This window comes from Chaetura pelagica, unplaced genomic scaffold, assembly GCF_000747805.2.
Source record: "Chaetura pelagica isolate M959 unplaced genomic scaffold, ChaPel_1.0 scaffold222, whole genome shotgun sequence".
In the NCBI taxonomy this organism is placed as follows: domain Eukaryota; kingdom Metazoa; phylum Chordata; class Aves; order Apodiformes; family Apodidae; genus Chaetura; species Chaetura pelagica.
The window spans coordinates 3,914,929-3,928,698 of NW_009952711.1; the positions used below are offsets into that span (position 1 = coordinate 3,914,929).

General features: G+C 37.8%; 2 protein-coding genes across 2 annotated transcripts in view; one reads left to right on the top strand and one right to left on the bottom strand.

Moving 5' to 3' along the window:
• ADAL (adenosine deaminase-like) overlaps nt 1–7,122 on the top strand; it is an 8,996-nt gene extending 1,874 nt beyond the window's left edge. The window contains exons 3-11 of the mRNA XM_009994524.1: nt 289–419; nt 857–917; nt 1,412–1,499; nt 2,062–2,143; nt 2,926–3,052; nt 3,750–3,830; nt 4,828–4,966; nt 5,482–5,582; nt 6,910–7,122. Of these exons, the coding sequence (XP_009992826.1) occupies nt 289–419; nt 857–917; nt 1,412–1,499; nt 2,062–2,143; nt 2,926–3,052; nt 3,750–3,830; nt 4,828–4,966; nt 5,482–5,582; nt 6,910–7,101 (1,002 nt within the window). The 3' untranslated portion in view covers nt 7,102–7,122. The remainder of the gene's footprint in view (nt 1–288; nt 420–856; nt 918–1,411; nt 1,500–2,061; nt 2,144–2,925; nt 3,053–3,749; nt 3,831–4,827; nt 4,967–5,481; nt 5,583–6,909) is intronic.
• A 2,978-nt stretch (nt 7,123–10,100) lies between these two features.
• Nucleotides 10,101–13,770, bottom strand: part of LARP6 (La ribonucleoprotein domain family, member 6) — a 4,740-nt gene continuing 1,070 nt past the window's right edge. Inside the window, exons 2-3 of the mRNA XM_009994525.1 lie at nt 12,263–12,455; nt 10,101–11,153 (exon numbers count right to left, since the gene is read on the bottom strand). Of these exons, the coding sequence (XP_009992827.1) occupies nt 10,101–11,153; nt 12,263–12,455 (1,246 nt within the window). The remainder of the gene's footprint in view (nt 11,154–12,262; nt 12,456–13,770) is intronic.

The window sequence follows — 13,770 nt, forward strand, 5'->3', positions numbered from 1 at the left end:
GAAAGAGTTCTTGAATCCGTGTTACACTTTTCTTAACCCTGAGGCAGCTCTTGGCTTCCTCCTCTCTGTCCCTCCCCATCCATTGCACCACTCCAGCAATTAACTGGAGAGCCCTTTTTACTGGGCCAGCTTTGCCCCCACTGAGCTCAGTGCTAACAGCTGCCCCCAGGGGAAGAGGAGCAAACGGGCAGGTTTATTGCCAGGCTCATAGAACAGTAATGCCAACGAGATGCAGAAACCATCCTTCTCCCCAAACACATCCATAGGATTTTACTTCTTTTTCTCTAGGAACTTCATGCTCATTTGAATGGCTCTATCAGTTCTGCCACTATGAAGAAGCTGATGGCCCGGAAGCCATACCTTCAGATCCAGAATGGGATGACTATGATTGACAAAGGAAAGAAAAGAACCTTAGATGAGTGAGTATACACATGTGAGTGTGTGAGGGACGTTTACTGAGTGCCTTTGAATGAAGTTTAAAACAGAGGAATGTGTGGCCTTACACACTGACTACAGAAAATACATTTTCAGGTTTCAGTCACAGTACAGTCTGTTAGATTTTTGTGCTACTTATATTTATAAAATTGACTTGCATAATTTCATTTTTTTTTGATACTTTCATGTTTTCCTTTGTGCTTCAAAAAGCTTTGCAGTAATAGTAATAATAATTTCTGTTGCAAATGCAGTGTTAGCATCTAACTTCAGAAATTTCCATCCAGATGGTCTTTGTATTTTAAGACACAAGCTGGTTAATCAAGCATAGTGAGTACATGTTTTCAAAGAGTAGATTTTTCTTTTTAATGATAATTTTGCTGTTCAACATTTGTCCAATTAATTTTTTTACTGTTTGGTTTAGATGTTTTCAGATGTTTCAGATCATCTATCAGATTACCACTAGTACTGAAGATATTTTACTGGTAAGTTAATTAAAAGTTCACTTATAGCAAGCAAGCAATACACACAGTCAAAATTAATTAACAGCATTGAGTTCTACGTAACAATACCAACAATGGCCTCTTCAACTGCAGAACTATTACTGTAAAACACATTAATTTGGTTCATTACGTACAAAAACTACAAAATTAGAATCCCATTTTGTTCACCTCAGACTCAAGGAGAACTCTTGTGTGATCAAAAAAGGAGTAGAAAATGGTGCAGTGTCTTCTTTCCTCCTGTAAAGGGGCTTTTAGGCAGCCTGTTATGCTTGCAGAAAGGTACAGTAGCTGTGAAAGGGGTAGTGACTGCACCATTTGGGGGATATTCTTGGCCGGAAAAGGAAATTCTCATTTGACCTAACTCTGTTTAGTATTACCAAGGCATATATATGTAGATATAAGTGTATATATATATATAAATATAACCAATTATAAGCATTGCTTTCATGATGTCAAATATATTGTTTCTTAATCAGATAACTAAAGATGTTATTAAAGAATTTGCTGATGATGGTGTCAAGTATCTGGAATTGAGGAGCACTCCTAGAGAAGAAAAGTCCACAGGTACAGTCTGTTCTAATTTTTAATTTTAAGTCTGATGTGCTGTAAAACTTAGGCTATGTTTATAACATAAAGTCAAATTTAGTTGAGTCAATAAAACCAGACTTTTAATATAAAAGCAAAGATTTAACCATGTAAAAGCATGTCACTTTACTAATAGACTTTTTGAGGACAAAAATATGTTGGTTACTACCCAACAATTTGGGTTATTTACTTTAGTGTGACATGAGTCTGCTAACATTTTTAATAGCTTGTACTTTTTCTTTTTGTTACTTCATTTTTTATTTTCTTTAAGGTGTGGTTTAATAGAAACACATAAGAGAATTCCTGTTGCTACTCTCTGGTTCACATTAAGATATTTGGCTTCAAATGCTTAGGAGGAGGCTTAATTCAAATGTCTACCTCCAAGTAAAGCTGTATTTATACACAGAATTGAAACTCTGTAGATTAGAATACCATGGACTAAAAATCAAAGGTTCAGAGTGAAACTTACAAGGCTAGAGAGCTGGGTCTGCAACATAATTTAATTAAAATGTTTATTCTAAATGTGTACATGTGTTTGTAGGTATGACCAAAAGGATGTACGTTGAAACTGTACTTGAGGGTATAAAGCAGTGTAAAGAAGAAGGCTTGGATATAGATGTAAGGTAAATAAAGTGCATCAAGTACCTCTGTTTCAGGTTTGTGTGTTGTCTGATGCTTGGTCGTGGTTTGCAGAGATGTTTTCCAAACATCAGTGTAGGAAAGAAAATTGTGCTTAAACTAGATTACATAGAATGGAAATGGGTAATTCATATGAAACCTGAATTTTATCTTCCTTTTTACAGATAGAGTGAAAACGGGTAAAGTTTTTCAGCTCTAAGGCTGTGTACTCTCTGCAACAGTTTTGGGAAAAGCAGTAGTTTTGATGGAAATTGCATTAAGACTCCTTTTGCACAGCCTAGATTCACTGCTAAGGTTCTGCTTGATTAGCTGTACAAGCAACCTGATGTAAAGGAGAGGGGGTCCTAACCAGCAGAAGGGTTTCAGAAGGTGTTAGTGTTTGCTTGAAACCAGTCTGCTTGCCTGTCTTTTATACTCTCAGGAGCAACCCCTGTCAGATGTATTTGTGGAAGCAGGAGAATTCTCGTTCTTCACATGTGCCCCTCAGAGAGGTTGCTCACATGATAGTGCAGGCGTCAAATGAGCAGGGTCCTGCTCTCTGCCCTCCCTCTCACCACCGTGCCCACTGCATTGCTCAGTCTTACATGTTTATCTCATTTATGACCCTCTGCGCTTGGTACCTTCATCCCTTCAACAGTTTCCTATACAAATACTCTTTATACTCAGCTGTGAAGGATGTGAAGTGCCATTTTTGTTGGCATCAGATTATTTAGTCTTCTGATATTACAGCTTGGATTCAACTTTAATAGGTGCATTTCTTTCCCAGATTGTTAATAGCAATAAACAGAAGAGGTGGCCCAGCTGTTGCTAAGCAGACTGTGAAACTTGCTGAAGAGTTCCTTCTTTCCACTGATGGGGTTGTAGTAGGAATTGACCTCAGTGGTGATCCCACTGTAAGTTTTTGTTTTATTTTGTTGTTGAAAACAAGTATATAATGATGTGTAACAGCAAGTGGTTCTAATCATACTCTGTTCTGACAAGTTTTTGTCTGATACTTGTTGCTAGTTTGAATGGATGGGCCGTAATCTTAATACCAGGTGGTGCCCTGTTGCTGTAAAGGACAGATACTCTAATGAAGAATCAATAGATTAATAAATGACACTGAAGAACGAGGCACTGACAAGTAGTGCTTATCTGGGAAATGTCTGTTACTAAATTGTCTCAGTCAGATTGACTGGGTTGAGGCAAGTTAAATGATACTGCAAGTTGACACTAGTTTAAATATTGCTTAGATGCAGCATTGTTATTGTGTATTAAGAAAGCAAAAACATTTGAGGATGGATGTCAAGTTGAAATGAAGTGGCTCTGGGTGATAGCTGTAGAAGGGATGTCGAAATGAAGACAATTGTCTTGTAACTGTTGGACATCATCTAAACTACTGACATTTGACCAGTTTGTCTAAAGTGTGCCCATATAGCAGAACATTATGTGACTTGCTACATTCAAAACTGAAGTAATGGAGAAAGAAAAAGAATTTGATTTAACTGTATTTGAATGAAGTGTTTTGATGTTGCCAGAATTCTTAATTATGGTAACAGGAAGAGTTCTGTAAAACAAGCTTTAGAATGTTGTTGTGTTGCTGTCTTCAAGGCGGGGCACGGTCAAGATTTTTTTGAACCACTCTCAGAAGCAAAAAAAGCAGGTCTAAAGCTGGCATTGCATCTTTCAGAGGTAAAAGTTTTCTTTATTTTGATCCTTCTCTGTAATTCCCATTTTTATAAAAAACTTGATGACACTAAACTTAACTTCTGTGTGTTTTGAACTTCTCAGGCCAAAGTAGGGGTATTTCAGGGGGCATTTTGCCAATAGAGAAAAAAACAAGGAGAAATTTTCAACAATCTTTTCTCAATCAGAACTGTCAAATCCTTTCTTAGTGTACTATGTCTATTTGGGGGGTAGGTGTGAAATGGAAAATTAGTAATACTCCAACAACTCCACTGTTTTTTTTCTGGCATTTTATCAGAAGCCATGTATAGTGAAATTCATTTTCACAAGTAGTTCTGTTAGTTCTGCTTTTATCAGGAGAAAGACCTGGGCTTCTTCATACAAACTGTTGAAGTGGTGGCTGAAGTTTACTCTGATGGGTCTGATAAATACTGAAAATATTTTTTTTTTACTTCAGGAAGTGAAGGATGATACATGATGTCACAGGCTTATTCAAACTTGTTTCTGTTTTTTTTTACAGAGGCTTTTTTGCATGCTTCTCTGATAATTTATTTTTTAATGTCTAAATGGTCTTTTTGTTTTGTGTCATCTTTTAATATGTTTGGCTGGTTTTGACCTCCTGCAGTTTCAGTTCTTCCTGGACCTTTTTTTTAATTCCTGTGTAAAACAGGTGTTAAAGGTGGCCTTGATGGGGTAGTTTTGAATCTGAAGATACAAAGGTGATTTGAGGCCTCCAGCTGAAAGTGCTTCAGAACTGCAAATGGTGATTGTCTTGTTTTACACACCAGTGTAGGATTATGGCTGCTTTGGTTTCTAATTCCAAGTTGAGAGTCACTTCTATGCACTACTTCTTTCTTTACAGGGTAGTAATGCATATAATTTAGTCCCAGTCACATTTTCTTTTGGTTAAGATATGCTGTGAAAATAGACCTTGAAATCACTGTAATTATTTAATGTGCTGATTTATGTTGCCTTGACAGAATGTAAAATATATCCTCTCTAGATTCCAAATCAGGAAGAGGAGACCAGAGTTCTCCTGGGCCTGCCCCCTGACAGAATTGGACATGGAACATTTCTCAACTCTGCAACAACAGGTTCAGAAGAGCTGGTGCCACTTGTTCGACAGAATCGTATACCTGTTGGTATGGAAAAAAAGCTAAGAAAATTACTTGGTGATCTCTGGATTTCAGGATGTCCTAAGTACTGCTGATGCTAGTAACTCTGCTTTGTCTTTGACCAGAGGTGACTTACAGAAACATGGCAGTGTATGTGACAGAACTGTCTGTAAAGGTGCACTGCTGAGGTTTTTGTGGTTTTGATGTATTTGTGGCAGCAGAAAGAAACTGATGTCTCAGGTTAACAAAGCTAAATGATAATGTTCAGTTACTGTGCAAGGTTGTGTGGTGACTCTGCTTTCTCTGTATCTGTTTTCCAATCTCCCTAAATGTTATACTCACCCAGTAGTTAAGAACAAATTGATGAGCAAATTTCCCTTAGAAGATATAATATTTGAAGCACAGAAAATCAAAGCAACAACAACAGATGATTTTAATTTTCATTAGACATTATCTTTGACAGAGATAAGTCAGTTAATGTGTCAAAAAATGTATTTTTCTTTGATATATATTCTTGTTTCTTCTTTTTTTTTTCCCCATAGAACTTTGCATGACATCAAATATCAAAACCCAGACAGTGCCTTCCTGTGACAAACACCACTTTGGATACTGGTACAACATGGGCCACCCTACAGTCCTTTGTGTAAGTTATTTGTTTTATTTTTTAAATTTTAACCATGTATTTGGACAACAAGCCAAACTAGTGTGAAATTGGAAAAGTGTATCTCCTTTTATGGATCAGAGCTGACTTAAAATTTCTGACCTTGCAGCAAATCATCTGCTTATAGTAAATAATAATGTTCTATTTCAGAATGCTTGTAATACAAATGGGAATTTTTAGTATTCCTCTTGGTTTTATTGTAAAGCAATACTTTAGTATGGATAAGATGATCAGCTATACATGGAATGAACTTAAACTGTTTACATACTAACTGGTTTCTCTTAAACATATTGGTTCAATGCTTGCTTGTAAGCTTCTGCTCACCTGGGTGTTGATTGTGTTGGATCACAGTTCTTGAGTTCTCTTGATAGCTGATTAAGGTCTTTAAATGTTGAGGTGCCAAGTACTTTTGCTGACACTGGTAAGATTTTACTGTCATCCTGCGGGTTTAACTTGTATAGTTTGTACCATTGTCCAAGTGTTTGTATCTTAGAGCATTGTGCTTATTATTGAAATAAGCCTCAGTCTTTAATTGTACTATTTATTATTGAGTTTTGAAGTCTGTTGTGTTAGGTGAGAAATATTTAATAACTAGATATTATTTCTGAGATTTTTCAATTGTGAAAAGTCTTGGTAACCAGTGAAGTCATGTAAGAAAGCAGCTGACCCATAAAGACATATAAAAACAAGAGCAGTAAACAGAGAATGTAGTACAGTGTCTTAAGTATAGCAGGATATAGTTAGTATATAGTCTCCCCCTTCTCTCTGGGGACACGAGGACTTTGAGTTGCTGATGGGTATCTCATTAACCTTTAAATAATCCTAACTTGCTGCTTTTAGACTAAAAACCTTTTGGTGGCTTTTGAGCACAAGTTTTTGATGCTAGCCTGGGACTTCAGTGACAATCAAGAAATGGTTCTAACTGATATTAAGTGCAGAGGGTGAGATGGTTTCTTCCCTGAAGATGTGAAAGGGAAAAGAGGAATAAGGAGACCTGCACATATGAACATAGCTTGCATGTACGCATCATTTGATAATCAGCTTTCTAGCAACTTCAATAGGATATTATATTTTCTTGATAAGCTGTGCCATCATTTTAAGAAGTTTTCTTATATGTTTGAATAACTTACTATTTTTTAATGAAAATAGGGCAAATAAAGTATGAAATACTGACCAACAGATTAAAGAACCTTGGAATAAAATGTGGAATAGCAAGTTAAGACTGTTTTGTAATGCATAGAAAAATCTCTTTTTTATGTAGAGAAACTAACTTTAACTTTTTATTGTCTTTTCTTCCAATTTACTCCAGACTGATGATAAAGGAGTCTTTGCAACAGATCTATCACAAGAATATGAGCTGGTGGCAAGAACGTTTAATCTGACTCGATCACAGATGTGGGATCTTTCCTATGAATCAATCAACTATATCTTTGCTTCAAATGTAGTCAAATCAAAGCTAAGGGAACAGTGGTGTAAGCTGAAGCCAACTCTGTTTGCTTAACAGCTTGGGTGCATTAGCTTAGGCTTTTTTTACTGAAGTCCCTGGCTATTTTCAGAATTTTGATGTGTCAGACCAGCCCATAAACTGTGCCTGTGAAAAATGACAACAGAAATGCATCCTTTGTTAGCTGGGACAGGAGTTAAGTGTGCTTCTGTAGTTGGGCAGGGCTCTCAACCAGTGACTAAACTGCCACATGTTGTTATGTACTTTCTCTCCAGTGGGTAAGACACTTTTAAAAAGTAGTTGAAATATGTCATCATACTTCAAACATTTCAGAGTCAGAAGAAAATAAAGGCAGAGCTGTTAGGATTTAAAATATCTTTACTGGCAACATTATGCCAAGCAGTTTATATGTATGCTGTGTGTATATTTGTGGTTTTGTATTATTTTTAAACATAAGTTTTGAGCAATTGATTGAATATGAGGACAGGAACAAACTCAGGGAGAATTAAATATTTGTCCCAAAGGAATTAAATATTGCATTTGTTTTTATTGGCATACATGTATGACTGAAGCCTGCTGTGGATTGTGTAGGATATGTGGTATTTCATACCTAGAATGTATTTACATTGATGAATTAAACAAGCAAGCATTTGGGGCTCTACAAGGAATACTGAATATAAATGCAAAGATACAAAAGCTGTTTGTGACTTTGGTTTGGTCTTTTTTAATATTAGCATAAAGTAGTTGTTTGGACTTCAAAGTGGCAATATGAAACAAAAGGCAAAAAAAAAGACGAGGGAGAAAAGCAAAGAAGTTGCTTGGTCTGTGAGGCTACCTGAGGTTTTCACAGAATATTTTCCCAGAAGGAAACTTTCCTTTTGGGGACAAGGGAAAATTATGTGAAGCAGAACTGTGATTTTATATATTCTTACCTAAATGCAGATGACCTCATATTGACCTTTTATTTATAAGCAGTACATTAAATTACTTGCCAAAGTTTCACTGATCTCATTTTATTTTGTTGTTTGATCAAGTTGCATTATTACTTGTGTTTTGATCATGTTTCTCTGAATTTTCTTTCTACTAAAATAATTACTATGGCAAATGTATTCTTTTCTTACTGAAAGGCTCTTTAAAAGACAGGTTGAGCAGCTCTCTTAGATGTTTTGGTTACATTTATCTTGGTCTCAGGATAAGTTTGCCTACACTGAGATGGCAGTGTATTGTAAAACAAGAGTATTTTTATAGGTTACAGCCTTTTAATACCTCTTCAATAACTTAACACTTGGTTCATTAGCAAAGAAAATGTCAACTTACTGTTTATTTATGAAGAGGTCACCCTCAGTGTTCACTTTATCTGTGAAGTGAAAAACTTTCTAAAGCAAAATAAGAGTCATATTCACTGTCTGAGGTTTTTAGTTTCAGACTTCTGGTGTTATACAGAAAGTTTGATTTTTAAGGTTTACATGTTAAATGTGACAAGTAGATGTGTTCAGTCATAGAGCACAGCCCTTGTAAGTGCTGCTCTTTTCAACTTCCTTTTTTACTGTATGCAAGCATACACTATATTGGAGATTTTTAATATTATGGGCTATTATATATAAATTATCAAGATTTCCATTTAATTGACTGCTATGTGTCTTCAAAAATGGAAGTTGGAAAGCAAGGGGAGATGTTTTGGAATGAAGAATCATAATCTGGGTAGAACTTTGTCATACACAGTTCCCAAGCTGTACATTAGAGGCTTAAACCTTATCTTCTTACTGTTGCCAGGCTATTATTTTAGGAGTGTAACTTTTACATTTAAAACTGCAGAGGTTCCTTCTTTGGCTTCAGGTAAGTGCTTCTTGCTGAGCCTGCTTCTTAAATTCAGAGTTAATAGTGAGATAACCACTGTTTAGTTTACAATATTGTATAAAAACTACTGTGACATACAGTCAGTGAAACATCACCACTTAAGTAACCATCAGTTATGGGGCAGGGGACCTTTATTCCCCCCCCAACAAATGCAATGGAAATTCCAAGTAACCATATGTAGAATTTTTTATCATGTAAGATAAGGTTTATTTATCTATTCAGGTACAGCTCAACTTATTTTTAAGGTAAACAAAATAGATCTAGACCAAGTTAGTAATTTCATTTATTTCCATCTCATAATGTGAGATAACCCTTCCAGAACAATCTTCAATGTTCAGAGTCTTCATTCACATCACAAAAAAATACACACTTTGGTCCAACTAAACATTATCATCTTTGGAGATGTATGCAAGCAGCAACTGCTCCCTGTAGCATAAGTTTCTCAGTTCCTTTTGAGACAAAGTCTTTAAGACCTTAATTCCTTGTGATTAGACTGGTAACACACCAACAGCTTATAATACAACCACTAAACTCTTAAGTATTTACACACTGCTGCTTTGCAAATAATGTAGTTACATGAAGGATTTATACGTCTGTTTCAAACCAATACGTTTTAAAACAATAATGCAGATGAGGGCATTGCATTAGGCAAGTGCGTAAGATGATTAAGAGACACGAACAGCTCTCATGAGAGGGCTAGAGAGCTGGGGCTGGTTAGACTGGAGAAGAGAAGGCTCAGGGCAGATCTCATCAGTGTTTTTTTAAATATCTGATGGGAAGGAGTGAAGAAGATGGAGCTAGGCTGTTCTCAGAAATCCACAGTAACAGGAAAAGGGGCACAAAACAAAGGAAATGCCACCTGAATGTAAGGAAACATTTTTTCCTATGTGGGTGGCTGAACACAATGCCCAGAGAGACTGGGGAGTCTCTGTCCTTGCAGATACTCAAACCCCTCAGTGACCTGCTGCAGTGGACCCTGCTTGAGCAAAGGAGGTGGACTGGCCTATCTCCAGAGATGTTTTCCAACCTCAACCATCCTCTGGTTCTGTGAAGTGAATAAACAAATAATAAAGTCTCTATATGTATACAAAATATTTTCAAATTAAATAATGACCTAGCTCAGTCACTCAAGTGACAGTTTTTCACCAGGATTGAACAAAAGCAGTTGACTGACCTGTGACATTTTTTAAAAGAATGATTTATTCATTCTTTGTAGCCTTCCTTTGTTCACATGTACTGTGGAAGCCCCTAGTGCCATCAGGACCCTTGGGCAGCCTCAGCACCCCCACGGGCAGACCATCTGCATTTTGTATTTTCCGAGCTAACATGGGGCTACTGACAGGGCTCTTCTCCTGTCTTACAGGCTGAGCTTTCCTTCTCTGTGCCCAGGGGCTACCAGAAGGAGTGATACTGCTATCTGAGGAATAATCTGTACATTTTCTTGGAATTTCAGGACTAGTGCTTGGGTTAAGCTTTCTGCCTTCAGCCAGAGGAGACTTTTTTGTTGTTTTTCTTAGCAAGGATGGACTGTTCCAAGGACTTGATCTGGGTGACACATGAGGACTCAAATGGTTGGTTGGATGAATGACGGGGCTCAAGTTACTTGTGGTGTTCCTGCGTCCTGCCAATGGAGATGTAGGGTTACTCTCTGGGTCAGAAGAGCTGTTTGCTGAAGACTCATCACCCACAAACTGGAGTTCCTCAACCCTTTTGTTAAGGGATCTAGCCTTCTTAAGACTCTTGCTAGTATCTTCATCATGGTTCTTGTCTTTGGGAACTTTTTTCTTTGGAGGTTTCATGCCTATTAGGACAACTTTAATGCCAGTCTCTTTCTTTTCAGCACACATGAAGTCATGAGCACGTACAGCAGCATCTACTTCTTCAAACTCTATAATTGCACATTCTTGAGTTCCCAGCTGGGGGTACCGATTGCTGACCCTCCTGATGTCAGGTGGTAGGTCCCTACCAGGCTTAAGAACACGAACTGATGAAATGACACCAAAAGTTACAAAGGTTCTGAGGAGATGCTCCATTATCCTTTCTTGCATGCATCCATTCTCTTGTTTGCTGAGAGCCTGCAGTTCCATGTGGATATCATACACCAGTAACATCCTGGTAGGGAGGTTTTCACTCGAAAACACTGGAACTGGAGTAATTCTTCTAACCTTTCTGTTATCATCATTAAGCTCAAGAGTGTCTGAATACTTCAGTGCATAGGCTGTGGTTCTCCAGTCACGGGTGAGGTGTTTCACCTTAAAGACAAGCACAGGTTAAGCATCACAACTGGTAAAACCCACTCAAACTAATTACAGAAAGTGTAAGGCAGATGCAGGCTCCAGTCTACGAACAAAAACTGATTTTAAAGTTTCATGTAGCAGACCTGAGTGAAAAAGTCAACAGTTTTTCTGCTATAGTGGGCATTGGTGAGCACCTCTAAAGCTCATGTCCTGCTCAATCTACTGAAAATAGGACATGACACTAACTCTCTAACTGAAAACCATTACTTCAGCTTAAAGCCTGCACAAGATATACCGAGTCATTCCATATCTAGGTCTGAACAATGATGAAAATGCATGTTCTGTGGGTTTTGTTAAATTTGCCAAACAAGAGGTTTTGCCAAGTTTAGGCTATAATTTAATTGACATGATTTTTCCCCTTCAAAAATCTCAGTTTAGAAGAACTCCAAACTTTCCCATTTCCAAGGATTGCTTTTAAGAGTTTGTCAGTGGTATAATGTTTGAAGTGATCTGAAGAAACTGGGAATGCCTCAACTTCTACATTGAATAGCTCTGCAAAACAGACAGAATCTTGACAAAGTGTTTCTAATGTAATTTTACAGATCTGTTATGTACACATTTACATAGGAGTTTCAAATGTAAAGCAAAACAACAAAACCCACCTCACCTTTAAGTGACTTCAGTTACCAGATACTTCATACTACTCTTAATTTTTGGATCTCCATACATTTACAAAGGTCAAATTTATTATCCCTTCTCAGATTCAAGAAAGCAACTTTACCAGGATTACTTAGGTACTCATGAGTAGCTGATCTAGAAAAATATTTTACCCTGCATCCCATTTATTATGCCCTACTTTCACACAGAATGATAATTTAAAAGCACAGTTGCTTAAAAACCCATTATTTCTCTAGCCAATCATCAACAAGCTCATCAATTTAAGTACTGGATGAGAAATAACTAAACCACATCAAATCTCAAATCAACTGCTGAGAGAGGCAGATAAAGAGGTTGACAGTAAAACTGCCTCTATCAAGTAAGTCATGTTCACCTCATCTCTCCTAATGTTTTTAGATTCATCAGACTTGCAGAAGGCACTTAAAAGTCTTTAAAAGTTAGCTCACCTTCTTAAAAGAAGTGAGGAGTTTAACACTGACATAGCCCATCTTATTTCTTCTCACATGCTTCAGAAGGAAGGCATCTTTCTCAAGGTTCTCATCTGAGAAGTAATATTCAATCTGTGCTATTATCTTCTGGATCAGGTCATTTTCTGGTGGTTTCCAGTTCTGGTCAGAGTCGTCATCATTTTCTCCACCACTGTAAAAGAGTTAAATAATTTTATTAACAGATCTTTATCTTATATTAGTGGATTAAATAGACTTTCAGAATGAAAAGGCATAAAACTGTAATGCTGATCCCAACTTAATTTATACATAAGCACTGAACAGGTATTGCCCTATCCATATGAGGCAGAAGGCCAGCTCAGAGGTTGAAGCTTTCCAATCAGCACAAGAAGTCAGGTTCCTGAGCTCATTCCAAAAGCTTATCTCAGTGCAGAACAAGAGATGTATACACTAGCACCTTGAAAATACACTGCCAACTCAAATCCTTCACCAAAACAAGACATGCAGATGCACAGACACTTGGTGCTATACAAACTTTCTCCAGTGACTGCTTTATTTTTCTGTATGAAGCTATAAAATATGGGCTTGATATTTATGTGCTTTATGAGTAGTGTCACATACCAGTGAATTAATATTCCAACTTGATGCAATAGTGATTTCTCAAGACTCATCACTGCATGAGAACAGCAGCCAGTATCCAGGGAGTAAGAAAGAGTGACAGGACTACAGCACCTTTCCCAGGTCACTGCCAGAATGACAGAGTAACTTAAATACCAGTTCACAAAGGGGCTTAAACCATAGTTACATTTCAGATGAAGGGCTTTGGTGCAGTAGCAGCTCATGTAGAATCATAGAACTATTCAGGTTGGAAAAGACCCTCGGGATCACAGAGTCCAACCATCATTCTTACTCTACAGAGTTCTCCCCTAAACCATATCCACCAACACCACATCCAAATGACCCTTTACCTGTCCCTCAGGAGAAGCTGAATATGCACAGGTTTGCTAAGAGGCAGGCATCAAAGCAACTGTAGGTGTCAGTGATAATTCCTGCAACTTACCATTAGATACAGATAACACTAGTGACATTAGCAAACACTCAAGAGTAGATTATAAAGTGGTAATAGTTCTGCATTTAAACTGCTCTTGAGTTCATGTCTGGTCAAGTTATTTCCAAAGCCACAGAACATGTCTCCTCGTCTCTGTTCTTAACTGCACTGAAGAAAATCCCTGCGGTTCTATGCAATAAAAGCCAAATGGAACAAAAAAACAAACCCAAACCAACACCCCCAAAAAAAACAACACCCCAAACAAAACCCACACAAAAAGCCCTCACAAAAGGACCCACAACCGCCCAGAGCCCCTTCTGTAAAAGGCAGCTGAAGGAGCTGCCGGAGGCACCGCAGCCGCGGCTTCTCCGCGGGCACCCACGTCCCGCCGCGCACCCACGCGGAGGCCGCTCCGGCCCTTCCCCCGGGGGGACGCGCAGCCCCGCGCAGTCACCGCGGG